Source organism: Phymastichus coffea, unplaced genomic scaffold (genome assembly GCF_024137745.1).
Source record: "Phymastichus coffea isolate CEN01 unplaced genomic scaffold, Cenicafe_Pcof_1.1 PCOF00345, whole genome shotgun sequence".
NCBI classification, from domain to species: Eukaryota; Metazoa; Arthropoda; class Insecta; order Hymenoptera; family Eulophidae; genus Phymastichus; species Phymastichus coffea.
Genome location: NW_026707156.1, coordinates 1 through 27,709, shown reverse-complemented (window position 1 = coordinate 27,709; position 27,709 = coordinate 1). Strand labels below are relative to the sequence as shown.

General features: G+C 55.1%; 1 protein-coding gene across 1 annotated transcript; it reads right to left on the bottom strand.

Moving 5' to 3' along the window:
• Positions 1–858: 858 nt before the first annotated feature.
• Positions 859–25,240, bottom strand: LOC131674920 (uncharacterized). The gene is made up of 4 exons (XM_058953737.1): positions 24,979–25,240; positions 19,648–19,713; positions 4,162–4,477; positions 859–980 (listed from the first exon to the last, which is right to left on the bottom strand). Exons 1-4 carry the CDS (start codon positions 25,003–25,005, stop codon positions 859–861), a joined length of 531 nt encoding a protein of 176 aa, XP_058809720.1. The 5' UTR covers positions 25,006–25,240.
• Between the last annotated feature and the right edge of the window lie 2,469 nt (positions 25,241–27,709).

Here is a 27,709-nt window from a genome sequence, read left to right as displayed (position 1 = left end):
CTTACTTATGGGGGATCCTCGGATCGAGCGTCCATTTGCTGGATTAAACGCCGTCACCCGGACGGATTCGACACACGCCTAATGTGCCTTCTTTCGCGGGATCGGACTGCATCGATCATGGCAGCGATGAGTTTGAACAGATCTGCGTTCCAGAGTTGGGATAATCCTTTTCACAATCTTTGCGCTGTAAACACGCGCGTACACGCGCAGCACTCAAATCTCGATGTGAAAATAGCGAGGAAGAGAGAGAAAAATGTTGGCTGGACGAAGCAGCATATAGGCAGAGAAAGAGAGAGAGAGAGAGGAGGGTAGCATATTCCCAACGGGGGTGTCGGTAAATAGCTCGCGGAAAGCCCCGACGTCGTTAGCTTGGCCCGCCGAGCTCTCGTTATCATATTCTACACGTATGCAACCGCTACGTTATTATCGAACATTTGCGGACCCTTCCTCGCTTTAATATTTCTCTCTCTCTCTCTCTCTCTCTCTCTTCACTCTTTTCAATATTACCCCTCGAGCGATTATCAATTCCGTAAGTCAGCGGCGGCTTAACCTTCATCAATTTCGTGGATCAAAGCGCACGGATCATGCTTTTCCCTTCAATTTCAACGTTTGCCAGCGACATCAAAGTCCTTCCTCGGCGCTTCCTCGGCAAGCAAGACTAATGTCGCAGCGCTACGACGACCTTTGGGAAAAAAATTAAAAAAAAAAAAAATAAAAAATAAAAGTCGAACCCGTCGGGAAGCTAAAAGCGCAAGCTCGAGCTTCCAGCTGTGTATATGCGCGTTGCGCGAACTGCCTTCCCTCCGTTTCCCGCCACGACAAACTTTAAATTTATGAGAAAATTCCCATGCAAATATTTCAAGCTAATTTCTCAACTGATGGCGCTGCTATACCTGCGATCCCATCTCCGAGGCAGCTTCCTTCTTTTACGCGTCTTCGCTTTTTATTAAAGATCTCGAATAGCGCGAGCTCGCGCGTCACTTGAAAGAGATAAAAAAAAATTTATATATAAAAAGTAATTTTCCACGGTTCTTTTACCTCTCTCTCTTTCTTTCTCTTTACTTCCACGCAGTCATTCTCAAATAAGTCCCTTCATTTGCAGAGCGAATCTGACGAGATATCTATAGTCCTGCGTCGCTCGTAGCTGTTTGCCATTCTTTATCAGTCTAACTCGGCAACACAAACAAGCGAACGCGCGAGCAGAGAGCGAGAGATGATGCAAGGTAAACAATTTTCTGGGTCAGGTAGTTTTATAAACCTTATTGAAAAATCAACAGCGAGGAGAGAGAGAGAGAGAGGGAGGGAGAGAGAGATAAGGCGACTCAAAGGAATTTCTTATTAAATTGCCCTCTAATAAGATTGCGAGGAGTTGCCGCCGATGCCGCCGCGGGGGGGGTAGCTTATCGAGCGTCCGTTTACAAATTTATGGGGGTTATCGATGGTAAACGAAAAAGCGAGGAAAGAAAGAGGACTCTTGACGAAATGAATTTACCCGAAAGTGAAGCGGGATGGGAGGGGGGGGAGGGCGCGCGCGAGCCGCGCTGAATATCTGCGACAAATAGCATGCATTTCGCTGGAAATACATCGCGAAAAAAATGCCGATTCCGCGGTAAATTTTTGATGTAAATGCGAATTTCAATAAGCGAGGGACGAGGGCGAACGAGGCATTCCCTTCGAAAGTATTTAGCCGCATTCGGCAAAGTTAGGACGAAACTCCATTGAGTATTTTCAGAATCCAAATACTGCGCCGTGCGCGGCGCGCCCCGCGCACCTATAGCCACTGCCGCTGCCTGCGAGAGATACATCGAGAGAGCCATTGCACTGAGAGCCTGCAGTTAGCTTTGGCCATCAAAGCCTATCTATCTGCTATACTGCTTCGAAGGTTGGGGCGAGGGGAGGGAGCTGGCTTGGTCGTTCTAGCCGCTCATGCCAAGTCAAACAGCATTAATAATTTACGAGCTGCTGTGCCAAGGTGCTAGGGCTGGCAGGCGCTCGCCGGCTGGGAAATTGAATGAGGGGAAACGAAGACTGGCAAAGGAAAATGTCGAAAAAATCAATCAAGAGCTTTCGCGAGTTTCTTTCCCCGCGAGCGAAAACTTGTACTTTGCAGAGAGTCGCATTGAATGCCCTCGGTAAACAGCTACCTTCGATGGAATTTTTTATTTCCACCATTTCAATTTCAATAGTGTCACTTTTCCGCGAGAGGTGAAAAAGTCGTCGGGCGGGGCGAAGTGATTGGAACCATGAAAAGCTCTCAGCTCGCCGACGCCGAGCATATAATTTATAAAATATATGACTTCCATTAGAGGGCGAGAGAGACGGGGGAGGGGGGGGGCAACGAGGCTGATGAGTCTTCCAAGAATGACGATCGTAAAGCGAGCGAAACGGTCGTTGCCGCGCTGTGGTCGCGGCCAGTTGATGAAGTTATCCTTTGTCGAGGCGAGTGAATGGGTAAGGAGGGGGCACGCGCGCTGGACACGCAAACCAGTCGGCTATTTCCGAAGCTTTCCGCAATGTTTGCATTATGGATCTGAAATCCGCTGCGGCCCGCGCACTCGCCGCCGTTGCACACCGGCTGCATGACAAACGCCCCTCGCGCGCTGCGCTGTCCCCGTAGCTCGCACTGTTTACCCCGAGCCTTCGGCATATATGCGCCCCAGCCGTTTAATCGCGACGATGTAAAACGGAAAAAACTGCAAATGCAGTTGACGTTTAAAGCGTCGTCAAGAGAGAGAGAGAGAGAGAGAGAGAGAGGAGAAGAGAGAGAGAGAGAGAGAGAGAGAGAGAGAGAGAGAGAGAGAGAGAGAGAGAGAGAGTCGTTGTTTCGGGACGGACTTTTACGATCGCGCACGGCGAAAGAAGGATCGGGGTGACGAAAAGGTCGGAAGCGACGGCGCGCATTTCAAGCAGCGAAATAAAAAAAGGAGAGAGCGAGACAAGACAAAGCGAGCGAAAACCACTCGTCAGCGTGTTTCGCCGATCAAGCCGGCGCTTTTTTGTGCAACGACGATACGAAACTCCGCCGCTCGCGAGCTCTTTAGCCGCAGCCGGCTTGCGGGGTAAAATTGGCTTGCGAGAGGATGAGAGAGGAGAGAGAGAGAGAGAGAGAGCTTGCGAGCGGGCAGTGGAATTAGCGAGGTCAAGGCTGCAGTTAAAACTGAATGGGTTTTAACGAAGCGGAGCGAAACGCGCGCGCGCTAGCTGTACTCTTTTGCCTCGGCTATACGTGTTCTCGTACCAAAGAAACCTTCCCTCGCCGAGGCAAATACGTGACTCCGAGCAAATCCGTGGTCGTAAGCGCGCGCCGCCGCTGCTACGTGTACTCGTCGCGCGCCACACACGTGCCCCCGCGCTTCGCTCGGCGAAAATCGATAATTCTCTGCCCGGCTGCCTTCGCCACTCGATCTTGGCTCGGCTGGTTTTTTCTCCTCCGGGCCGGAATAGCGCAGTGGACAGCCGAGCTACGGCCGATCTTTGGCGTCCATAAAACCAAGCGCACGCCAAAGTGTCGCAGTGACGCGCGCGCGCACGACACACTTGGCGGCCTGCTCTGCTTTTAACGTGCCTGCTTTCAGGCGCCGACCTTTCGTTGGACAAAGTGTGCGCGCGGAACACAATAAAACGCGAAGGGAGCAGCGGCCGCGTCGCTTAATTAAGCAACGAGAAAATTGCAGCCGAGCCCGGTAAGTGCAGGTGATACGTCGAAACAAAGTCGAAAGAGCGAGAGAGGGGAGAGAGAAAGAGAGCGCGTGCGCGCGCGTGGCTTGCGGCGGACTTTCTCGCGACGCTCATCTTTTTTCTGGCGTTTTGTCTTCCGACGGAGTGCGACCTCTCCAAAGCTTACAACAACAGAGCCGAGAGAGGAGCGAGAGCCGACGGCAGCCTCGGCCGCGCTGGCGCGCAGGCTAGTCTCGCGTTTGCCTTGCAAATAAGGCCGAAAGCAGCTCGTGGTTGCATCTCGAGCGGCGGTGGGCGGCGGTGGCAGCACTCTGATAATGGAGCATCGCCACTGCGGCGTCGACGACGACAAACCGCCTTTCAGCTTAATGAGAAAGGCGCGGGAGGCGCAGCGAGCGATAAATCATCGGCGGAGAGCAAAGGCAACTCTCGAGAGAAAGAGAGAGAGAAAGAGAGAGAGAAAGAGAGAGAGAGAAAATGTACCTGCACTGGCGGCGCCGAGCCTGAGAACCGCGTCGCCCTGCAGCGATATGGAGAGCGTGGCGGTGTCCTCGAGCCTCGCCAACACCTCCTCGGGTATGTCCTCGGGCTCGCGCAGCCTCAGCGTCACTTCGCCCGTGCTCGAGGTGGTGGCCGTGGCCGTGGCCACCTGCGTGGAGCCGGCGCTGCTGCCGGTGCCGCTGCTGCTGCCGCCGCCGGCTCCTCCGGGACTCGTCGTCGCCGAGTACATGAACAACGAGCCGTAGCCGTGGAGCGATTGCAGCGGCAGGCGCACTCCGCCGACCTCGCCCACGGGTCCCTGCGAATCACAGCAACGGCGCCCATTACATACTGCTGTCCAAACGACGCCAGCATTATCGGCTCGCGCGCGCCAAGCCCAAAACCGCAGCCAATTTCCTCGTCGACTCAGCCAATTAATTGCAAAACACGTGCTCCGGCTGCCGTTTGAACAAAACGAGAGATTTTTTTGGGCACTCTCACTCTCTCTCTCTCTCTCTCTCCTCTCTCTCTCTCTCTCTTTCTATCCGATTGGACGCTGTTCGTTAGGCAACCGCGAGCGCGCAGAAATCGCACTGTTCAGCGGACCATTTAATTTTCAATGAAGCACATTGAGCGCGTCGCCCTGCGAGCCAAAACTTATCAGTTATTATTTACTCAGCGAGCGCGAGAATCGGCCGAGGAGCATACGCAATAAACGGGACTGCGTTAATGCTGGCCCCGGCATAGTTGGTTTAATAATGAAGAGCGGAGGGCAGGGTGGCCTATAAACGCGTAGCTCGGATGAAATAATTGACAAGCGTTTGGCGCCACTATTGATTTTGTAATATTCGATGATTCATCGCCGAGTGAAAATGTGGCCGCGGCTGTATATTTTTTCAGCGGTCGCGCGCCTCGAAAACCTCGCTGGCTTTCGTGCGTCGAAAGAAAGGCAAAGCTCGAAATGGGCGTGCACGACAAGTATATAGAACGAATTGATTGGTCGACGGCGGTGAGCTTCGGGACTGCCAGCTCAAAGGCAAAATGCCGGGTTTTAACGCGTCCAGCAACGCGCGAAGGGGGAGAGAGAGAGAGAGAGAGCGAGAGAGAGAGGAGTCGGGGCAGGGGTAGGGGCGACGGGGGCGGAGGGCCGAGCGCGCGCAGCTGGAGCGTTTGCGTAATTTATTTTAATGGTCATTTTCGTAATAGGCCTTTGAGCGCGAACGAGCGTTCGCTTAAAGCCGAGTCACGGTGATTCGACGAGTGCGAGCTAGAACTGGAAACGGCCGTGAAAGCGGCGGCGGGGGCGGGGGCGGTGGCGGTGGCGGAGGGTGGCCGGTTTTAGTTGCTCTTTTGTGCGCGCCAAATTTCCGACTATGATGCACGCGCGCCCGCACTCCGCTGCCCCGGCAATTCCGCCGCTGTGCGCGTATAAATGCGCATTGTAATGCTCCAAACGGAAAAAGGAATTTCGATGACGACTGCAGGTATTTCATGCAAAGTTGTCCCGTCGCGCTCATCAATTTGTATGGCCCCTCGCGCTCGCGCTTGTTTTCGCTGCTCCCCGTCGGCAAGTACGGCGTGTAAACACGCAAAGCTCCCTCTCTGTCTCTCCCCCTCGGCGCGCGCGAACCCAGAGGGAGAGAGAAGGAAAATGTTTTGCCGAGCAGCGGCGTCCTGCGGCTCCTCCTCGCTTTATTTACTCTTGGGCCTCTCCCCCGAACAGAGCCAGAGATAGCATTATCTCGCAGTCGGGACGCGCGAGCGGCCCTCTTTTTACGTGCGTTAGCGGTGGACGTGTCTGATATTGCGGTCACGAAAAGCCAGCCAGCCAGCCGACAAATTGTCATTTTCAATCAACGCGTTCTCCTTGTTCTCGCTCGCACCTATTGTTCGGGCCGCAGACCGAGCACATGTTGAGTTTGGAGATGGATTTTTCCCGGAATGTAGGGAGTGCACGAGGGGAACTAGGCGGCAGCGGCAGCAGCAGCGGCAGCGATAAAAAAAACAAGCAGGAAGAAAAGAAAGATGGTAGCGCGACGGCGCTCCATGGAAACGGGAGACTTTAATCCGGCCTCATCGTCGTCGTAGCTGTTCGATAGGGAAGGCGTGTGAAAATGCAAATGGGAGAAGAGCGAGAGAGAGAGAGAGAGAGAGAGAGAGGCGTCTGCCTGGGAAATTTACGGTTCGCCAAGCTTTTTCGCGAACGCGCTTCTTGGGATTTTCTTCCGCCTGCCTCTCCCGCGTGTGTGCTGCTGCATCTCGCCACGGCTTGAGATTTATTACTGTAGCCTCGTAAATAGCCCGCGACGCTATAAGGCATTATCCGACTCTCAATACCGACGCGCGCGCGCGCATGAGAGAGAGAGAGAGAGACAGAAGAACGGAACGCTCGTAACGACGCCGCTCTGAAAGACAGAGAGAGAGAGAGCAAAGGAGGGTAAATTATACTCGACGGAATATAAAAGCTCGTAACGCAAGAAACGAGTGTGTGTTTCCAAGGACTGCAAAGTTCTCGTTTACCCGCGTGCCTGCGGCATTAGCGCGCGATCAACCAGCCCGGTTCTTTTGCAACGCCCTCGCCACTGCGAGATTATATCTCTGCAGCGTTATAGCGTGGCGTGGATCATTAGTCGCGCGTTTTATTGATTCGTCACTCGCGCGCATCAATTACCGGGAGACAGAGAGCGTTAGGTGCGGAGTAATGAACGTCCGGTAGATGTCTGTCCGTCTGTCTGCGCACGTGACATCTTGCCAATAATGCACGCGCCGCTCGCAATGCTTGTCGAATAAATTGTCTAGCGCTTTTCCTCCCCATCGTTTTCGCGGCAGTTCTTACGGATAGGCGAAACGTATCGCTGAACAATGCAGATAGGAAAAGAGAGAGAGACCGACCGAGTAAGATTTTGGAAAGTAGGTTCTAACATTTGATAGGAAGCGAAGATTGTTTTTTACCACGTCTCTCACCTCTCTCTCTCTCTCCTCTCTCTCTCTCGCTCTCTCTCTCTCTCTCTCTCTCTCTCTCTCGTCTGATTGTCCCGAGGGCTCTATCGCAGAGTTATTCGCGCGCGCGCGCGTTAGCAGAGCGAGATTACGAATGAGCGAGCCGTGATATATATATATGTGCATGGAGAGGAAGAGTCTTGGCTCTGGATATCCGCGCGCGAGCGGGCGTGAAAAGCTGGCTGCTGCCTCGAGGCGCTTTTCTTTCATTTTTGACGTAATTACGCGAGAGTGCCGCCGCGCTGCCGTCCTGAAGAAAACTAGACGGCTGAAAAGAGCGTCTGGCTGTCTCTTGCTCTTGTAGCTTGTTCGGGCCCCGTTTTCTTCTTTCTTTTCTCGCGTCTTTTTCTCTTCGGGTTTCAGGGTTTCAAATCCTCCCTTTCTTAAGAGCATTAATTTTCACTCGTCCACACACGCGTTAAGCAGCATCGAGTGCGCAATTGCGTGAAGGAGGGAGAGAGAGAGAGAGAGAGAAAGTCGCGCGCTTTCAGCAGGCAGCAGCGTCGTGATTTTCCCAGCGGACACCGCAAGCTCAGCCCCCAGGATTAACGAGAGAGGAAACGGGACACTCCAATGCCATTTACATATTTATCTCGCTCGAGAACGCCTCATTTCAGTGGACCCTCGACTTTTTCGTTTTTCGCCTTTCTCCTTCATTTTCCCATTCCACCTTTTCCTTGCCCCGCTGCTGTTACTGCTGCTCTTGCTCGGCGTTGTACTCGTTCTCTTTTCTCTGCTCTTCCTCGCTCGACTCTACCCATTCTCTCTCTCTCTCCCCTGCTATTTTTTCTGGATACCTATTTACTTTTTTCTCCGAAAACTAGGCGAACAAAATATTGCACCTCGCTTTTACGTATCGCGTTTTGCGCGACGCGCGTGAATATGCAACAATGCTGGGAATACATGCATGGCAAAATCATCTAAAAATCCCGTTCACGTATATTTTGCCATTTTGCGTCGCTTGACGTTTATCAAGTATACTCGAGCAGCGCGTATCCGCGATACGAATACCACGGGAAGCGCGAGACTGTCGCGCGGCGAGAACGAGCCAGTCTCGCTGTTTCTACGAAGTTTAATAACGTTGACGCGATGTACGTCTCTTTTCGACGAAAAGTTCGACACGACCGCGACGTCGCAATCCAATTGACTTGCTTTCCTCGGTTGATAAATACTTAGCCCTCGGCGGACCCATCGATTTACTCGACGAGATTGAGGAGCAGCCTCGTGGAGGGGAAAAAATGGAGCCACGTAAAGCTGTCGCGCAATTAGTTATACGTCTTGGGCATTGATTATTTTCAGCGGCACGCGCGTAACGAGCGAGGCTCCAGCGCGAGCGAGTAGGTCGGGCCGCCAAATTAAAGAATAATGTTTCACGGGAATTGGGAGGGGTTGAAGCAGCTGACTTCCGGGAAGCCTGGAGATCGGGAAGAAAAGGCGCAGGCCGAGTGGGCGGGGGGGGGGGGCGCACATATGTCAGTGTCGAAAGATCACGAACGCGCGGAAAAGGTAGAGAGTAGGGCGCGAGAGGGCGAAAGAGAAAAACTCGATTCATCAAAGTTGAAGGGGCCGGGCGCAGATCGAGGCGGATAGATATCATCCTCCTCGGCAGGCTGAATTTGGTTATCGCCGAGAGAGAGAGAGCAAGCGAGCGCATTTCTGCACGCTCTCGTTATCTACTGTATCTTCGAGTAGCGCAAGGGCGAGCGAATCCCATGATTGCGAGCTCGAGAGAGGCTGCACACCTGTGCGAGTGAGCGCGCGCGCGTGTAGACGGGCCGCGTGCAGGCGTGAACAATGAAAAGCTCCGCGCGGCGCTGTAGCTCCCTTTTTCTTGCTCTCGCTTCTCCTTTTTCGAGCCCTTTCAGCGCTCGTTTCCAAGCGCTTAAAGCTCCGCGAGAGCCTTGCTCGCATCGCTTAATTAAAGTACGAATAAGGAAAGTAAAAGAAGGGAGCGAGCTGCTTATTTTTTTTTTCTCTCCCGGAAAGCGAGTCTGGTGTGCTTGGGAAATTAATCAGATCGGTTGCAAATCAAAGCACCGCCCTTGCGTACGTCCGATAAACAGATAGCTCTTCTTGCAGCCTCGTGACAGGCCGTGGTCCGCGCGCACGAGCCTCCCGGGAGTTGAGAGGCAGAAAGAAAGAGAGGGGGGGGGGGGGAAGACCTTTATCGCAGTGGGGCCAAAAAGCCGAAAGGTTGTAGGTGCCTTGCAGGCCGGTATCACGCGGCGAGCGCGCGAGCAGCTAGCAGCCCGATGTCCCAGCCGCACTTGGTCAGTCGGCGAATTCTCCCACGAGGCCAGCTTCCGGATTAAACCGCGCAGTTTTGCCGCGGTGGGCGCGCGATTCCCAAGGCGCGGCTCAACCGGCAATAATCATCGGCGACGTCATTAGCGAGCCGCCAGTTTTTCCCGCTCCCGGCGATCGGCCGGCGATTATCGAGTCGGAATGACGTTTGCCGTCGGAGTGCATCTGGGCCTACTCCCGCGGACGATAAATTATGCAAAGTGGTTTGCTGCTCGCGCACAACGAGAGCGAAGGTGGCGCGCGCGCGCGCGCGTGTGGGAGCGCGCTTAATTCGAGTCTCCGAGGACAGACTTTCGCTCGTCTGCGCCGAAACTTTGCCAGTTAATAGTTGGCAATAATCGTGCCTGCCAGCAAGCGCTTCGCTAGTTTCAGCCCCGCGCTCGCTCGCTCGCCCGCCCGCTCGGCCCGCCGAGCCTCGAATTATGGGCAAAGTTTCGGCGGCGGCGCGGGAGGCGGCCACGTGTGCCAAGGCACTGTTGCGCGCTTCTCCGTCTCGGAGAATCGTTTCTCGATCGACGTCGTTTCGTTCTGCGCCCGGCTCCCAATTATGTCATTACAAAACTTGCCGCCGCGCCGAGAATACTCATCTGCCCTCGCGCGGCGATGGCGTCTCGCCTCGGCTGACCCGCTCTTGGGACCCCGATTTGCATTTGCGCAACGGGACCCGCGTATCGATCGCTCGGCCACGCACACACGCCGAGCAGGCTGCGTACGCGGCGAGGCAAACATGCCCGGCGCACGAGGAAAATCTGGAAGCACGGCCAAAGCTTCTTAGCCAAACTTGCAAAGCTCCCGAGCAACTCTGATAGCACTTGTCGCTCTCGTATTCGCGAAACTTTCACACTTGACGCTCGGCTGCGCGCGCAAGGCGGTTCGGCCGATCGCGGCCGCGATCACGGATTATACACTGCCGAGGGCCTGCGGGAGAAACCAATTATCAGCTGCCGACCGGCGCAAAAGCCACTTGACGAAGGAAAAGTGCATTCGCGCGATAGCCGCGGCAAACGAAGGCTCCGCTCGAAACGCAGTCGATCGCGCCTTCGCGGAGACCCTTCGACCCGTTGTGCGCAACAGGTAAAGCATTCGCGATTTCCGCCTATATCCGCGATTTTTTCCGCTCAGTCGTCCTAATGAGTCGCGGCGCGCCTGCGGAGCAGCGCGACGAGCGGCAAAGAAATCCGCGACGCGCGCGACCACTCGAATACGCACGAAGATTGGCCGCGAGCCAACTCTGTCGAGCTACGAGTTCGATTGCGAGCCGATAAACAGATCCGCTCGGCTCGTCGTCGTTGTCGGCAAGCCGGAGGGACAAGGCTGAGCGCACCGGAGCAAAGCTCTCGAAGGAGGAAGCTGCGTAATATAAGAGCTACGCCTACGGCAGAGAGAGAGAGAGAGAGAGGGGGGGGGGGGCGATGCATCGAGGAAATGACAAAGGCTGTAAATCAGAGAGAGTGAGTTTCTTCTCGCCCTCGCTCTTGCGCGATCCTTGCTGATTCCAGTGTGCGCGAGTGCTTCAGTGCCGCTACTAAGAGAAGAAAGCTGCTCGAGGAATCACTATAAATGATAATGGAGAACGCTGTCTCTCTCTCTCGCTTCTTCGCGCCGCTACACGACTCTCGCAGACAAAGAGGCGGGCGTTCGCGACGAATCTTCGAAGAGAGGCGACGCCGCCTGCAAAGTCAGAAGGGGCTTGAAAATCTGATATCTCTTCCGGAACCGGTCTGAATAACAGCGATGCTTCGAGCAGCGACAGAGAGCAAGGACCAGAGAGGCGCAGATTCCTCCGACCCTCCCCCGAGCCGCTCGTCTAAACACTCCAGCGCGCGGAAACACTCCCCGATGGAACCTTCCTTTTTCGTCGCGTGTGCTCTCTCGCCTCGCGACTGATTTTCAGCGCGAGAGGGCACTGCGACGCCGGCGTAAGGATACGTGACCGGCTGCTGCAGCTCTGCGGCTTCGCCGCGCGACTTTATATTCAGCGCGCGAATTTTATTAGAGCCCTCCTCCCCGCCGGCATTTTTGCCAGGCGCGTAATCCCGCGCGCGCTTGTTTTTCTTTGTCGAGGGCAATTGTTGCGCTGACAAACGCCCGGCAGAGCGACGAGAACTTGGCTTGCGGCTTTAAGCCTCTCCCGGCCTCTCCCGGCCTCTCCCGGCCGCGGCAGCAGAGAGACAGAAGGAGAGAAAAACACGGCCAAATTGAAGGCTCTCGCGCGACTGCCGAGCAGTTTTCTTATATAGATGGAGTGAATCTTTGATCGATCCTTTGGCTCCGCTCGCAAACTAGTTAAATCAAGCTCGCACGTACGCGCCGGCACGTACTGCGCCGAATTTATTCCAGACTCGTTCCCGCATAGGCCAACTTGCTCTTTCACTATAACAATAGCTCATAGTCAGCCGAGCGAGCGCCCCATCAATGACGAAAAAAAAAAGAAAAATAAGGAAGAAAGAGGATGAAAAAGGAAGAAAAGCCGGGAGCGAGCGAGGATGAAAAAAGAGAAAACTCGTTAAAGACGCGAGAGAGTCGCTTATCGAGAGTCAAGAGTGGCCAGGCTAAAACCATTATTTGTTGCGCAATTCAATCGATAAGCTGCAGGTGTTACACGCGCGCACTCTCTCTCGGCTTCCCATCAAGGCGGAGCGGATCGAACCCACTGCCAAAGGTCGGCAAACATCGTTTGATCGATCCTCCAGGAATGATTATTATCGAGCTGAGGATGAAGGAGCAGAAGAAGCAAATGAAGAATGGCGCTCGACGTGGACAATTGAATGCGCCAGCGGCAATCGACATAATGGCTCGGCACACAAAAATAAAAAGAGAGAGGAGGAAGGGAAGCCAAGATTTTATTGGTCCGCGTTTATTTTTCGCGATTCGAGAGAGACGGTCCCACTTTATTTTGCTGGGCTATAGCGCGCGCAAAGAAAAGCCCCGTTGTCGTTTGCCTCTCCCCTCGAGTAAATAAAGCGTATTTCTTCTGGAAACGACAGAAAACTCAATAATCCTCGAAAGAGACGCTGCTGCTGCTGCCGCCGCCGCCGCCGCCGCCGCCGCCGCCGCCGCCGCCGCCGCCGCCGCCGCCGCTGCTGCTGCCGGCGAGAGCGCGGAAACGACGGAAGAAAGAGAGAGGCGAGCTTTGGTCAAGTGGACTACGAGGCGGAAGCGAGAGAAACTCGTCGCCGCCCCGCGTCGTCGCCGAGTGTACCTCGTCACCGCGCGTCGAGGAAACTTTCGTCGACCAACAACAACGCGAGCTCCTCGCGTATCTCCTCGGGAAAGAAAGAAAAAAAAAAAAAATAAACGAATTCGACAGAAACGCCCCGTAGCCAGCCAACTGGCGCTCGATCAATTCCAGCTCATGCATGCACAAGATATTCGATTCGGGGGATCGCGCGAGTGAGAGTGTAGCGAGGACTCGAGTGTCGCTCGCGCGGGGCGCACTTTGTCACGCTTGGCCTGCGGGCTTTCGCCCCGACGAGAAAGGAACTCTCGCGCGCGCGACTTTCGACTGGCACCGGTGGAGAAGAAGAAGAAAATTACGTTTATTATGATAAAGAGGGCAGCCATCTATCTTTTAGTTTTAGCCGAGAGAGAGAGAGAGAGAGAGAGAGAGAGAGAGAGAGAGAGAGAGAATGAGCGGCACTGCAGTGTACATATAGCTCCGGAGAGCTCGTGATTAATTATCGCTGCAAATCCCGGGCTTTGAAATTGCCGTCGTCCGTGGGCTCTCTCTCTCTCTCTCTCTCTCTCTCTCTCCCCCTCTCTTTCTCTCTCGATGCTGTGTGTACACGCAGCCAAACGCACTCGGCAAATATGGATATGTGCGACGAGCTATTCGATATGTAGGTTGCCTGCGCACTGACGCTCGTTGGCCCGCCTCCCCTCCGCGCCCCCGGCACCTGAGCCGCGCGGGCCGCGTGTTTAATTAACGTAACTCCCGTGCACGCTCGCAGCGTCGAGCGTCCTCCCTGTCGAGCTTCTGCCTTTTACTACGGCGGCCTGCCGCCGCCTGCTGCAAGCTGCTTTATGAAAACGAATTCATCCGCGGTGGACAAAAGCCAGCGAATAAATGAAAAAGTAGGCGGTAGGCGAGCGGAAAGAAAAACGCGAGGCGCCTTTTGTCGCTTCGACTCTTGGCTCGATCGGCGAAACGGCACACGCGCGAGCATTTCGGTCGCAGAGGAAGCCGATAGCACGCGCTCTCCCCGACAGTTATTGTCCGCGGGGAGATCAGATCGCGGTACCTCGTCTGTATATCTGTCCGCTCTCCTGGTCCGGTTACACGCTGGATTAGCGAGCGCCCACTCGTAATTGTGCGTTTCGATTGTCGGAGAATTTACGCGCGAGCCCACCGCCAGCGATCGTCTGATTCCATGTGGTGGCCGCTTGGCACTGGGTTGGCTGACTGCACGCTGGCCAGCTCTACTTGGCCACTCTGGCCACTCGCCGAGTTCGTCGCGAAAAGAATAACAAACCGTCTGGATTTTCAAGTTCGCTCGTGCGTTCGTGTCGTTTTGTTCGAACGCTCGTCCGCGCTTGACGAGCTGTCAATGAAGGAGACACTGCCCGACGACGCCAAAAAAAAAATACATACATGCACGCGCGCGATTGCGGCGCGCGATTGCGGCGCGCGAGGCGGGTTCGCGTGCGTCGCTGCTCGCGCGAGTGGCTGCTGCGATAGATAGTCAATTTGTCGGATAATTCTCTCTCAACACCGCTCCCCTTCAATCAATCTTCGACGCTGCTGCAAATCCCGCCGCTATATACATACTCTGCCCAATAGATCTCGTCAGCGCAACTTTATTACAACTCCGTAACCGTCCCGCGCACTGCGGGCTCTCTTCTTTAATCCCCGCGCCGCGCGCCGCGCGCCGCTCCGCTCTGCCTTTTTAGCTGGCTAATTAATGTACGGATTTTCATCGGCTGCGCCGTCGCAACCGCCGGCGCTCCGACAACGCGATCGTTAATTATTTCTAGTTTTACTTTTCGTTATTCCATTATTGATCATTACTAATCCGATCTGGTGCGCACTTCATTCGTAATGAAATTTTTCATTAGCCTCCATAAAGAAGGCCAGGGGAATCCGCGGAACGAGAGAGCAAGTAAATGATAACGCGGCAGATGCCGCGAATAGTAATGGGGCGCCCGGGCGAAGCCTCGCCGTTGTACAAGCGCCTTTTATTTGCGCCGCGCAATGACGCTCTCATTTGCTAAACGCGCGACACGCGGGCGCTCGAAACAGAAAGAGACAGCGCGCGAGAGCAGGGGGACAAACGCCAAGCGCGGCAAGTTTATTCCAGGAAAATGGAAATTTTTTGAGAGATAGCTGCGGGCGCGCGGTAAGGAGGAGACCAAGGGAGAGAGAGAGAGAGAGAAAAAAATTGCGCCCGCGGACGCGAAATCTCGCGCGCGGAGCCGCTGCCCGCCACCGCCGAGGAGAAATCATAAAATATGCAAAACGCGGATGCAAATCCACGCAATATGCATGAAAATGCGCAAAACGCCGCCGCGAAATATCGGACGCGCGCGCTGCGCCTCAACGGTTCTTTGTTCCATTTTTGCTCGTTTTCTTTTCGCGAGAGAGCGAGAGAGAGAGAGAGAGAGAGAGAGAGAGAGAGAGAGAGAGAGAGAGAGACGAGACGAGACGAGACGAGAGAGCAAAAGTGGAAATGCAATGGCTTTCTTATTGCGCGGCGTCCGGCTCGCTCGCGGGCGGGGAGAATTTTTTCCGAAACTAGCGGGCCGACGCGCACCGGTTCTGTGTCCATTAAACTCGCGCGGTAATAAAATTTTACAAGCCGAATCGGCTCTGCCGGGCGCGTTCGGGAGGGCCAAACGGATTATCGGGTCAGCGGCATTGCGTAGAAGTCAGTCGCGGGAGTCGCGGGCGAGGTGGACGTCCGTGGCTGCCGCGCTCCTGTCGGCAGTGGCTCGTTAATCCGCGGATCCGCGCAAAGCACTCGAATCCACGAGGGCGCATCGGCAAGACAGCGAGGTACCATTTTTTGTCGCGGGGGAACGATCCCGACGTACGCGCGAGCAATGAAATATTTATGGGTGCTAAAGCCGCCGACGAAAATTTGTGGACTTTAGGTCCGTTTGTTTTAGGGCCAGTTGCGCCCGAGATAACGGTTGCGAGAGAGGGAGCGGAAATTGCAGCAGCAGCGGCTCTGTACGCGAGCGGGCGACAGTTGTGTGTACACGGGCCAACTCAGCACTGCGAAATGCCAGTGGCCGCTCACAGCCAGCAGCGAGCGGAGTGTTTTACGGGCGGAGGTTAATGGGCTTGATTTTTATGTCGCGATTTAGTGCTGATTTGCTGCGCGCGTCTCGACTCGTCGTCGTCGTCGTCGTCGTCTTGCCCGGGTTCGAGTACACGTGCAAAGGCTCCGCCGAGGGGACGTCGCGGGCGAACTCTCGAGGCAAAGAAAAAAAGAAAGAAACGATGCGCGGACGAGTCGCTCGCAAAGAGGGACGGGCAGGAGCGAGGAGACGTGTCGCGGATGAGCGCGAGGCGAAAGCGGTCTGCGCCGTTGATTTCGAAATGCTCGGCACAGCGGGAGCCGCGAGCCGCGTCTAAGCTGGCTTTGGCCGATGCCGTCTCGAGCGTATCGCAACTGTCAAAGCTTCGCCTCGTAACGAAGCAAAACTAACGGCCCTCGGGGACAAAGGCGCTACGGGGCAAAGAAACGGCCACGTTTTTTCTTTTGCAGCCGTCTCCGCGCCTGGCGGGCTTGGCGCGTCGCGGCCGGAGCTCTAATGAAGTATGGAGAGGGAGAAATTGGGAAAGGAGCGCAGCTGCGCATCGATCAGCGACGGCCGCGACGCGACTCGAGGGAAGCGAGGGTAACGAGGCTCCGCGCGAATCGCAGCAGCGAGATATAAGCGAGTTTAGAGCTGGAAAGTCAAAGGAAAATCAGCGTGCTCGTTGGCTTGGCGCGCGCCTGGCTTATTTCGCGGGGCACTCGACTTCCAAGATAATCTCTCTCGACTACGTTACAGTGTGTAGGATCCTGCCGTATCGGACATTCATTAGCCCCGAGGACTGGGAGGATAGCCGGCGGGCGGAGGGTTCTGCGATTCTACCGGAACGGAACGCATTTACAACGCAATCCCATTTGCTGCTCCAACGATCCACTATCGAGCCGCTCCTCTCTGCTCTACTCCTGCTGCGCGCTTGCTCTCCCTTTCACTTTGCCGTACGCGCGCTCGAGAACTATATTCTCGCTTTTAACTACTTCTCTCGCTCTCACGGGCTCTTTGATTTTTTTGCCTCTTCTTTCTTTTCCCTCCCTCGCCCATTGCACTCCCGCCGATTCGCCGCTATAAACTAACTCTCTCTCCGCGCGCCATGTTTCGGAAAATGCGAAGGCTTCAACTTCGCTCTTCTTTTTATCACGTCACTCTCTCGTTGTACGTGCTTTCGCGAAATTTGGACAATGCCATGAAGGCGCATGTGGCAAGAATCTAACTCGGATTTTTACTCTCGATTATTCTCCGCTGCGATTCATCGCGGCGAAACAAAAGGCTTCGAGTGGTTAAAAGGGCACGTCTGGCCGTCGACGCTCGACACCGTAGCGTCGTTACATCGCCATTTCCGAGATACGCAAAATCTCATTTCCATTTTATCCACGTCCGCCGCTCGATCACCTTAATCGTTTATTATTCTCAGTCGGGATTTTATTTGATATTTATCCGAGGCAGAGCAACTGCATCGTCACTTCAAACTCGGAAATTCTCGCAACGAGATTTAGCTAGGAGGATTCGCTTCTGGAATGTTGGAGAAAGAGAGAGCGCGAGAGGGAACTCTCGTCTTTCAAGAATTCCATTCCAAGCATAGATATATACAGCTTGCCAAGCAAACATGAGCTTATATAGCTTGTTCTCGCGTTCTACGTCAGCCAATGAAGCATAAAGCTCCGACTCTCGCGCGATTCTATCGTTTCGGATATGCGTACGCTACACGTATTTACCAGACAGACAAAAGGAAAAAAGGTAGTTTTAAAAACGATACCTCCATATGTCAAACACGAATGTGTTTGGTCAAGCTAAAAAAAAAGAGAGATGAAGAGTAACTCGATATATACTGCATGATTCCGTAGATCCGCGTAAACATGTTTTTGCGTGGAACTTTCCGAAGTGCTTTTATTTTCGACCAAGTGGAGCTTTATCGATTGAGTTTCGCGATATCGGAAGCGACAAGCTGATTGACAAAAAACTTGTTTCGGGGCGTACAAAATAGTGCGGAAATTGCCCCCCCCCCCCCCGCCGCCGCCAATTTATCAAAAAAAGAAAACAAAAGAAAAGGAGAAAACCGGTTGTTTTCAGGAAGCCGGCATAACGCACGCGAACCATCCGGCGGTTAGTACCGCGAGGAAAATACAAACGAAAACACGCTGTCTGTTGTGGAGCTTGCGCGGACAGGTGAAAAGGTAGGGCGAAGAAAAGAGAAAAGACAAGAAGAAAGCCAAACAGTAGGCTGATCGCCGCGGGCCTCGGTGAGCCAGCAGACGAGCGACGACGCAGAAAAGAAGAAGGGCAAAGAGCGACACGAGCGGAGCAGAAGACGAGGAGCGTAGAAAGCCGAGCGAAAAGACGACGGAAGAATCGTTTGGAGCGTGCGTCTGGCATTGCGTAAGGCAGCGGCGCGCTATAGGTGCACGCAACGCGCGACTGACCCACATAGGCGTGCTTTATTTAAACCGGTTTCACGTTCGCCGCGCCAGCGTAGCTTTTAGTTTCGACTTTCGGCCGCTTTTAAAAGCTCCGCGGGCCGCAGTCTCGTTTTCTCTCGCGCGCCGCCGTCGCTCGGCTTTCCGCCACGGCGGGAAATCGCCGCCGCGTACGCGCCGCTTTTCCGTCGCGTCGCGCGACACGCGACCGAAATAACCCCCATCGCGTCGATTATGCATTCGTCTCTCGCGCTCGTCGGGCGCGCGACAGAGAAATAAATCGCGGAAGGGGCGAACGACCTTCCTGGCTCCCGCGCGAGCAGCGAGCGCTGACGTTGACGCACCGAATATGCCAGAGCCGCGCTCGAGGAATGCGCAGAGCGCGTGTGTACGTCGTCGTTACGTGTGCGCTTCGTTGCTCGCGAGCTCCCCTCCCGATAGACCCCCCTCCCTGCCCCTGGCCGGCCGAGGAGGGAACTAGGTGCCAACCGATTTTAATTGCAGCGTTTGTTTTCATTTTGCATTTTCCGCTAGGCCGAATCGATTGACGAGCGAGCTTTTACTCGACGTGCCTGGCTGTACTGCAGTTATTTTGCATGCACGGCTACTTTAGCGTTCAATCGCATTATTTAGATTTGCGCCGCTGTTTCCCAGTCGCCCCCCCCCCCCCCCTCCGTTCCCAGCAAAAGAGGCAGATTATCGAGCTCGGGGAGCGTATAAACACCTATATAGCTCTCGAGAGCGTTGCCGAATCTACTGAACGTATTCGTTCTCTCTCGTTTTTTTTTCCCTTTTTTTGTTGCGAGATTTCGATTTAGCGAATGCGAGAGAGAGAGAGAGTGGAAGGGAGCGAAGCCCGGATTACGCTGGCGAAATTGAAAAAGTTACGAGTTTTCTTTTGCCTGGCAAAGACGCAAGCGTAACTGGGCTCTTCGTCTTCTTATTCTCTCTTTCTCTCAATTCTCTTTGCCAGCTTCCTCTCCCTCCCTCTCTCTCACTCTCTCACTCATGCTTCTAATTATACGACCGATAAATGCACTTTCGAATCCCATTAAACGAGACGAAAATCACGAGTGAGAAAATGAAAGAAAAAGGAACCATTATCGCCTTCGGATAATAATCGGTACGTGTCGACGGGTGCGCGTCTCGACGACATTTGCTCGGCGGTCCCGTGCTACGTGATCCTCGACTAAACCTTCCAATCATCCCCATCGCCGACAACTTCAAAAAGTGTCCTTCCCTTTTTTGGCTTTCACCTCTGTCGGTTCTCCCCGAGTCCCTCGTCTCCGTCAATTTTCACGCCTACGGCGCGTTTTCTCTTTCCTCTCGACGGACCGTGGCTGAAATTGTTGACAAGGCCGGCTGACCGTTCTTTATTTATTTTCTTTTTTTCTCCTTTCCTCGTCCACAGCCAAAGAGCGAAATCGCGGTCGGCTAGCAGTCCAAGATGCAAGAACGCGTATAGAGCGAGCGAATAGGTTGAAAGAGGTGGCGGGACTCGCGGGTGCTTACTCACCGAATTGATGGCCGTCATGCTGGCAGCAGCTCGAGCTGGCTCCGACTCCGCTAGCCCGCCGTCACTCTGCAACAACAACAAAAAAAGTACATGCTTTTAGCGTCGCATCATCAGTCGACACGCGCGTCATTTTTATTTTGGCTATGCGCGCACGGGCGCCGAATCGGTGGAGCAGCATGCAACCCGGGAGGACTCCAAAAGCCGCGTCTGTGATTTCACACTCGATCACTCGGGGAGGGGGTGGTCGCAATTTCAGCGAGCGTGCACGCGTGGGCGCGTGCCCGGCTTTTAGGACAGGGGGAGATGGGGGCGCGCGTCGGCCGGATGAAAAGAGGAACGAGCCGCGCGAAACAAAAGCCGGCGGTGAAAAGCTCCTTCGCCGGCGAGGGGAAGATAAAGGCCGGAATGAAAATGCTGCCGAGAGCGCGAGCGGACTGTCGAGCCGCGGGAAAGTTGGCGCCGAGAGCGGCCGAGTGCGTCGACGCCGCGTCTGCTCGGACTCGGCACTCGGCCGGCTGCCGATCTGGAGCGCCAGCGTCGGCAAATCTCGCGCGTCGTAGAATTTTCGCGGTGGCCAGCGCGAGCGCTGCCTGCCGAACGAGCGGCCCTCGTCGGCCGCGAGTTGCGAGCGTGCCAAGTGCCGGCCAGACTCGAGCGTCGCTCGCGCAACATTGTTACTTTTTTCAGCGCCGCATTCCGCTGTACATGTGTGCGCTCGGGCGTTATTGAACGGCGCAAATGGCTCGAGGCGCTCTTTTCGGGCTTCGCTGTCGTCCACTGCTTCCGTCGGAGCTATTTCAGCGAAATTTGATTCCTCGTTCACATTTGTAATTAAAATTCGCTGAAAGCATTCGACAAAGCTCTCTCCCTCTCTGCCCCCCCTCTCTCTCTTTTAGTGGAAGGTGACAAGTGGCAAAGTTAAAACGTACACGCCGAGAAGGAAGAACGCGATAGATGTCAAGCGCAACGTTTTATTTTGCACGCGTGTGATATTTTCGCAGTGGACATGCTCCGAAGGAAAAGGTGAGCTCGAAAGTTGTCAAGGGGGCGAGGAGAAGGGCAAGTGTCTGTCTGTCCCGTGGCAGAGCATCAAGAATGCGCTCTTTGACAGCAGCGACGCGAGGGTTGAGGGGGACGTGAGAGAAAAGTATAGAGAGAGAGAGAGAGAGAGAGAGAGAGAGAGAGACGAGCGCGTCGTTCGGCGTCAAATTTGCATGCGCGCATTGTCCGCCGACATAAATGTCATGGGGCGAGCGAGCGCCGCCCGTCACCGACACGCGGCTACGCTGCGCGTGACGCGCCGCACCGGCCGCGACGAGTGGCCGCGCGGCAGTTGCGGCCGACCGTGCGGTAGGCCGGACACCCACCGCGCCGCCGATCTACTCTCCCGATCGGCGGCTCCGCGAAAGAAAGGCGGAACGAGAGCGCGAGCGGCTAGGCGGGCAGCCCAGCTGGCAAAGGGCAGCTAAAAGTTGGCGTTTACGGAATATATTTAGGCGGGTCAAGAGAGACAGAGATCGCTCGAGTACAACGCCTTACGACTTTTCACGCTTCACGCTACGGAGAAGTCCGATCGGGCCGCGCCAACTTTGTTGGCTCTCCGCGCTGCCTACTGCAAACTTTCATTAGGGCCAGACGAGAGAACTCGGCGGCAAGTTGCTGCGGGCCGGCCAAACTTTGCTGCAGCCACAGCTGCACGCCGACGCGAGCGAGTGCTCCTCGCGACAGCCTGTCGGGCCCGTCGAAGCGATCGAGAGAAGCACGAGAAAAGGGCTGTTTTTTAAGCGCCTTTAATCCCGCCCGGGCGCCAACCGATCGCCAATGGACTGGCAGGAGCGCGACAAAGATAAGGTTTAGCCGTGGGCAGAGCGCCGAGGCCGGATACGGAGAGGAGATGAGAGAAAGCCAGTCGCCGCCCTCCCCGGCCCGCATTCGGCCGAAACTTGGCTCCTCTTTCCTCTTTCTGTCCGTTATCCAGCGAACGTGGGCACGTACCGGCGCTACGCGAGCTCCCATCGAGCTCGACTGCCCTCCGTGGCAGCAGCTTTATCAGCGAAGCGAATGCTCGTCGCGCAAATGATTGGCGGGCTCAAGGCGAGCGTCCTTCGAGAGGCAAATGCGAGAGCCACACTTGCGGGCTCGCCGATTTTGTTGCCGGCGAAACCCAACCCCCCGGGCCTCCATTAATTAGCCTCGGCACCCTCGATAAGCCCGAGAGCGAGGGGAAGGAGCGCCGACTTGGCATTAATAGACTCGTCGACTTGACGTATTGTTACACGCGCGCACGTACACACACACGCACACACACACACACACACACGCACACACACACACACACACACACACACACCTGGAAGCGCGTATTTCGACGGTGCATTTATTTCGGGAAAGAGCGCGAGCGCGAGTGCCTCGTAAATCATAGGAGACAGCCGAACCTCATTAACCTTATCTGCCTTTGGGCATCGCCAGTTTTCACTCTCTTGAGACGTTTTTGACGTGAAAACTTTCGTCACCGACGCGCCTCCCTCCGACAACAATCGGACGCAACGCCGCTATCGCGAGCGCCAAAGCAGAAAAGAAAAAGTAAGAAAGAAAGAAAAGCAACGGTAGCTGCCGCTGGAAGGATGGATATTTAGGTGGACGGCTAGCCGCAGCGGCAGCGTGCAGGAGGAACGAGAGGCTGGATTGCGGCCAAAAGCGCTGGAGGCGCGCGCGAGCGGCTACACAGACAGCAAGCGCTGGCTTCAATTTCAAGTAGGCCAAGTAGCAGCAGCCAGAGCAAGCGAGGCTAAGCGCTCGACACTTTCCCGCAGAGAGAGAGAGAGAGAGAGAGAGAGAGAGAGAGAGAGAGAGAGAGAGAGAGAGAGAGAGAGAGAGAGAGAGAGAGAGAGAGAGAGAGAGAGAGAGAGAGAGAGAGAGAGAGAGAGAGAGATAGAGAAAGATGAAGCTTTTCTCTCTTGATCTTTCGAGTGCTAGCCCAAACTATCTATCTCTTTCTCTCTGTTTCTCCCTCCCTCCCTCCTCTCCTCTTTCTCTCGTTCCGGACGCTTTTTGCAAGTGTCGCCAGCTTTATTAGCTCCGCGCGATCAATTTGATTACCCTTGACTATCAAACGCAAGGTCGCTCGCGGCTGTTTGCTCTCTCTCGAGAGCTCCATTGTGTTGTTTTTCACGAGCCAGATTTCCGTGTATATATGTGTATATGTGTGTGTGTGTGTGCGTGTACGTGTTCGCGAAGTAGCTAAGGTAAAGATTGAGAAACCTGCGGATAATGCCTTACTGGAGAGAGAGAGAGAGGCCACTTATCAGTGCCGTGCCAGGTCCACGCGAGCTCGAGCGGCCCTTTTCAATGAGGAGTGCGCCACCGCCGACGCCAGTAGCCTCCCGCGACTCCCCCGCCCCGCACTGTACTTTACGAGCGGTGCACTCGCGCGCCGCAATACACTCGAGCTTGCGATCAAACGCCCCCGCCAAAACTTTACGAGGCTGCGAATTTTCCTTAACGAGCCTGTCTATTTGGACCCTTATATGACACCAACCTTCGACCAACTTTATATATAACTACTTGGCGCCTATTAACGATCTAATGACCACTTTGCGAGCACAGTGCACCTCACCCCTCCCAGTTTCACTCTTTCCGCGCACGGTCGCTGAGGAAATCCACATCAATCATCATATCGCGGCTGTAACTTTGCGGACAAAAATGCACGAGCGAAAAGTTATGGAGGCCAGCGCTGGCAAAAGCGCACGAACGCGCCAGACAATGAATAACGATTGGCTCGAGCGTTAAGTGTTATTCGCGCGCTCTTTTGAAGATGAATCGGGCGCGTTTCGCTCGCGTCGCGCGTGTATATATATATATATATATATATATATATATATATATATATATATATGTATGTATATATATATGTCGGTCAGAGCACGGGGCAGCTGTTGTTGGCTCGTCGCCCCGCTGCCGCGATGCTCCATCGAGAGAGTGAACTTGCACCAGCTATCGGAGCTTTCTTTGGTCCGTCTCTCTCGGCAGAAGCGCCTTTGTCTCGCAGCGCGGAAATAAAAATTTGCGGGGAGCGCGGCACAAAGAGCGCTCGGCGATTTATCGCGGGCAGATCGAATGGCTGGGAGGGCGCGCGGCTCTCCATAATTCAGCGCGCGGGGCGAGGGAAAGTCTCTCGGAGAGGCAGCCGGGCGCGCGGGAAATGGGCGAGAGAGCTGCCAGAGCGAGCTGCTGCCGCCGACTGGAAAGCGGCTTCCGGCCCGACGGCAGCCAGCCGTCGTTCTCGTCAGCGAGCGATCGCGCACTCGCGCGTTTCCCGAGCGAAATCGAGGAGAGCAGCCAGCCTCGCGGTTGCGTGAGCGCCCCGCGTTGTCATCCGACGCTGCGGATGGATCTGCGTGTACGAACAATGCACGAGAGGGGCGGGGGAGGAAGAGGGGGGCTAAGCCCGCTGCTGCTTGCGGGCATCACCTTGGCAACCGGCAGCGCCGCCGCGTAAGACGCTTTTGATAAGTCATCCCTTGCCTCTGTCGAGAGAAGCCTCTCCCTCTCTGCCATTATCTCGTGCGGTTGCCAAGATGCACTTCTTCGAGAAACGGGGCTGCTGCTGCTGCTGCTGCTGCTGCTGCTGCTGCTGCTGCTGCTGCTGCTGCTGCTGCTGCTGCTGCTGCTGCTGCTGTCACCCCACCAATCGCGAATTGCTCGAGCGAACCGCGGAGAAAATATGCCTGAACGTTTACGTGGGAAAACGAACGGAAAACGAACGGAGGAGAGAGAGCCCTCCGGATAGAAATCCCTTTGGGGCGACATTTCGCAAGCGACAATTAAAAGCTCCCGAAGCAGCGTGAGCGCGAGGAAAAGCGAGCTTTGAGCTTGCCAGAGATATCACAAGGGAAGTTCTCTCGTAACGAAAAGCTTGCCCGGGATAATTTCCTCTCTTCTTCTTCGCTTCGACGGTCAGAAGAGAAAGAGAGAGAGCGAGAGAGAGAGAGAGCGAGAGAGAGAGAGAGCGAGAGAGAGAGAGAGAGAGAGAAACACAGAGAGAGAACAAAGCCACCGAAGCTTGGCCTTTCTTCGATTCGCTTCCGAGATCTCGCGCTCTCCCTTTCTCCCTCTCCCTGCAGCGCAGCTTGCTACTGCAAAGAAGATTTTCTAATGCAATACAACAAGTCCATTTTCAACGAGCCCAAGATCTTCGGATAGCGAAGCAAGCCTAAGGAGCTTTTGTATCGCGTCGGTGCGGCAGCTTCCATGCACTGTTACCCGTCGACGTGGGCAAAAAGAAAGAAATGAAGAAGCCAGATGTGAAGAGTGAGAGACGGAAAAACGTACGTAGATGTATACGTCGGACAACAACATGTTTCGCGCGACGGCGACCCGCCAGCTGTTTTAGCCCATCGCCGTAGCGTAGCGACGGCGATTACCTCGTCGGCGTGCTTTCCACCGGCCTTCCTCGCCGTCACTGCAGCACACGCGCACGCACGCGCGACACACGCTTTTCCTTCGACCCGCGTCCCCTGCGTCACATCTTGACCGACAGAAACGATCGAGGAGAGCGAGCGACTGCGGCGCAGCCCGAGATCAGCCGACTCAACTCTGCGGCCACTACTGGCAGGGCGAGCGCCAAGTCGACCAAGTCGAGCTCTCGCCAGCATCGGAGCGAGAGCGAGCAAGCGAGAGAGAGAGAGAGAGAGAGAGAGCGAAGTATTGCTGCTTTGATATACGTATGTATATAACTTGTCGACGCGTCCACCTGCCACCTCCTCCTCTTTCCTTCCCACGCGTCGGAAGTAAAGCACGTGCTCGCCCCCTTCTTTTTTGCCTCGGAATGACTGATGACTATGTATAGACGCGAGCTTCGTGCCGCGCGGATGCGCTGCAACGTTGTTGCTGCTGCTGCTGCCGTGAAGCGGGCGTGTAAGCAAATAAACAAAAACGCCCATCAATCCTCTACACCCCCCCCCCTTCGCTCCTCGCTCTTCTGCTTGCTTACGACTCATTGCGCGCTCGTACATACCGCGTGGATCCGAACTCGATCGTCGTTCGTAGTAGCTGGTGAGCGAGGTGGGAAGGGGGGGGGGGGGGGGGAAGCACGACTAAGAAAGCTCGCTCGCGCCACACTACACGCGCGATCTATTTCCGACGACGCGACCAGTCGATAGCGAAGATTGTTTCGCGCTCCGATTCGGCAGCGGACGTCTCTCGGCAGAGTCTACCTGTGCGCGCCGTAAATCCCGCGGCTTTGATCGGCTCTCGCCTCGGCCGTGCGACCTCCGCACTCGCCAACCTGCGTATATGCCGACGCTCGCGGCGTAACGAATCGTCGAGCGATGCGACAGTGAGATACGGCGCGCCTTCGACACACACACACACACACACACACACACACACACACACACACACACACACACACACACACACACACACACACACACACACACACACACACACACACACACACACACACACACACACACACACACACACACACACACATATAATTGCCGTTATAAGAACGTTGTCGATCGCAGACTCGTTTGCCAGAAGAAGGGAAACATTGCGCAGACCGTGATAAGTTAGTGTCGGCGCGCGACAGAGAGAGAGAGAGACTATACGTGACCGCGCGCGCTGACCAAGAGAAAAGGTATTTCGGTGAGATTTTAATAGGCACTCTCTCTCTCTCTCTCTCTCTCTCGCTCGCTCACCGCACTTATATAGGTTTTCGGCCGTTTGGCAGAGAGATAGCACTGACCAAAATCCTCGATGCTAAGCGATTAGCTCGCCGACCGCGCGTTTATTCCGAGAATCGAGCGGTGCGAGCGCGTCGCCTCGATCCGAAAAGCAGTCGCCCGCCCATTGTTCCTCGCGCGCGTATGCGCGCTTAAATCGTTGCTCGAGTGCCGCGACGGCGGCTAAAGTCGTCGAAACTAATTTGCTCTCTCTCTCGCTCTTACCACGGGACTATTATGGAAGCGCGCGGATATATATCGGCGCCGTAGCGGCAAGCGCGAGGGGGCAAAAATAACTGACAGTTGAACGGAGAAGATGGGAAAAAAGAAAAGAAAAAATACAAAACCGAGATAGAAAAAGAAAGGAAGACGAAGGAGATGGAGGGGCGACGTAAAAGCCTCGCTTTTTCTTCTTTCGGGGAGACGGGCAGCTTTTCCGTCTCTCTGGCTCTCTGCAATTAGGCTCGAGCTTTTTCTTCGGTCTCGCGGCCTGCGAACGACGACGCTTCGGTGGAAAAACGAGTGGCCGAATTCGCAGGCTAACGCGGCAAAGCAGCCCTGTCGATCTCCTCCGATCCGTCCGGTGGCGGACGGGCACACCGGGCGGGGGAAGTTCGTCACGCCACGGATGAGGATCGATCGCGGAGGTGTCGCTCTCCTCTCTCTCATCTCCAGGGAGTGATCGGTCCCCGTCGGCCAGGCAGCCGCACTCTTCTCCTTCCGGATAATCAACGAATCGTTTCGCCGGTCCGCGTAGAGCGCCGCGAGACGCGCATTCGATTACGAAGAGAAAACGAGAGCGAAATTTTTAAAGGAACCAATTTCTTTTTACGGGCGCGCGGGCGCACACGAGTGCAGAGAGTATATACGACAATGAACGTTAGCCCGTTGGTTAGCTGCTCGTAAAGGCTTTACAGCTTCCCCCCGGCCCCAGCCTCGAAACGGATATAGATATAGCAGGAGAACGAGACGGAAGGCGGCGCGGGGCAGGGGGCCCCGAGCAATAAACGCCGGAAAAGAAAACAGAGCGAGAGAGAAATGATCTTCAGTGCCAAGTGAATTAGGGATTCACCGGCGCTCCTTTCCTGGCAGATTGCCCGTCGTCGCTGCAACTTGTGCCTTTTTCCACCGAGGAAACCGCCGCCGCCGCCGCCGCCGCCGCCGCGAGCACAAGATTGCTTTTTAACGAACGTATATCTCGGGACAGCGCCCGTTGGCCAAAAATCTCTCGTTGGCTTGGACAATGCGAGCGCTTTGCGCCTCGAATAGCTCGGGAATATTGGCATGCGACCGTCTCTCTAGCTCGCTTTGCCTCGCCGCGACGGGCACCGTCC

Excerpts from the sequence above, each read along its gene's own strand:
- LOC131674920 (XM_058953737.1), bottom strand. The coding sequence starts at position 25,005 with ATGTTGTTGTCCGACGTATACATCTAC. Across the intron at positions 4,478-19,647 it reads GCATGACGGCCATCAATTCG|GGACCCGTGGGCGAGGTCGG; the intron begins GTGAGTAAGCAC and ends TGTGATTCGCAG. Across the intron at positions 981-4,161 it reads GCTCGGCGCCGCCAGTGCAG|TGACGCGCGAGCTCGCGCTA; the intron begins GTACATTTTCTC and ends ATCTCTTTCAAG.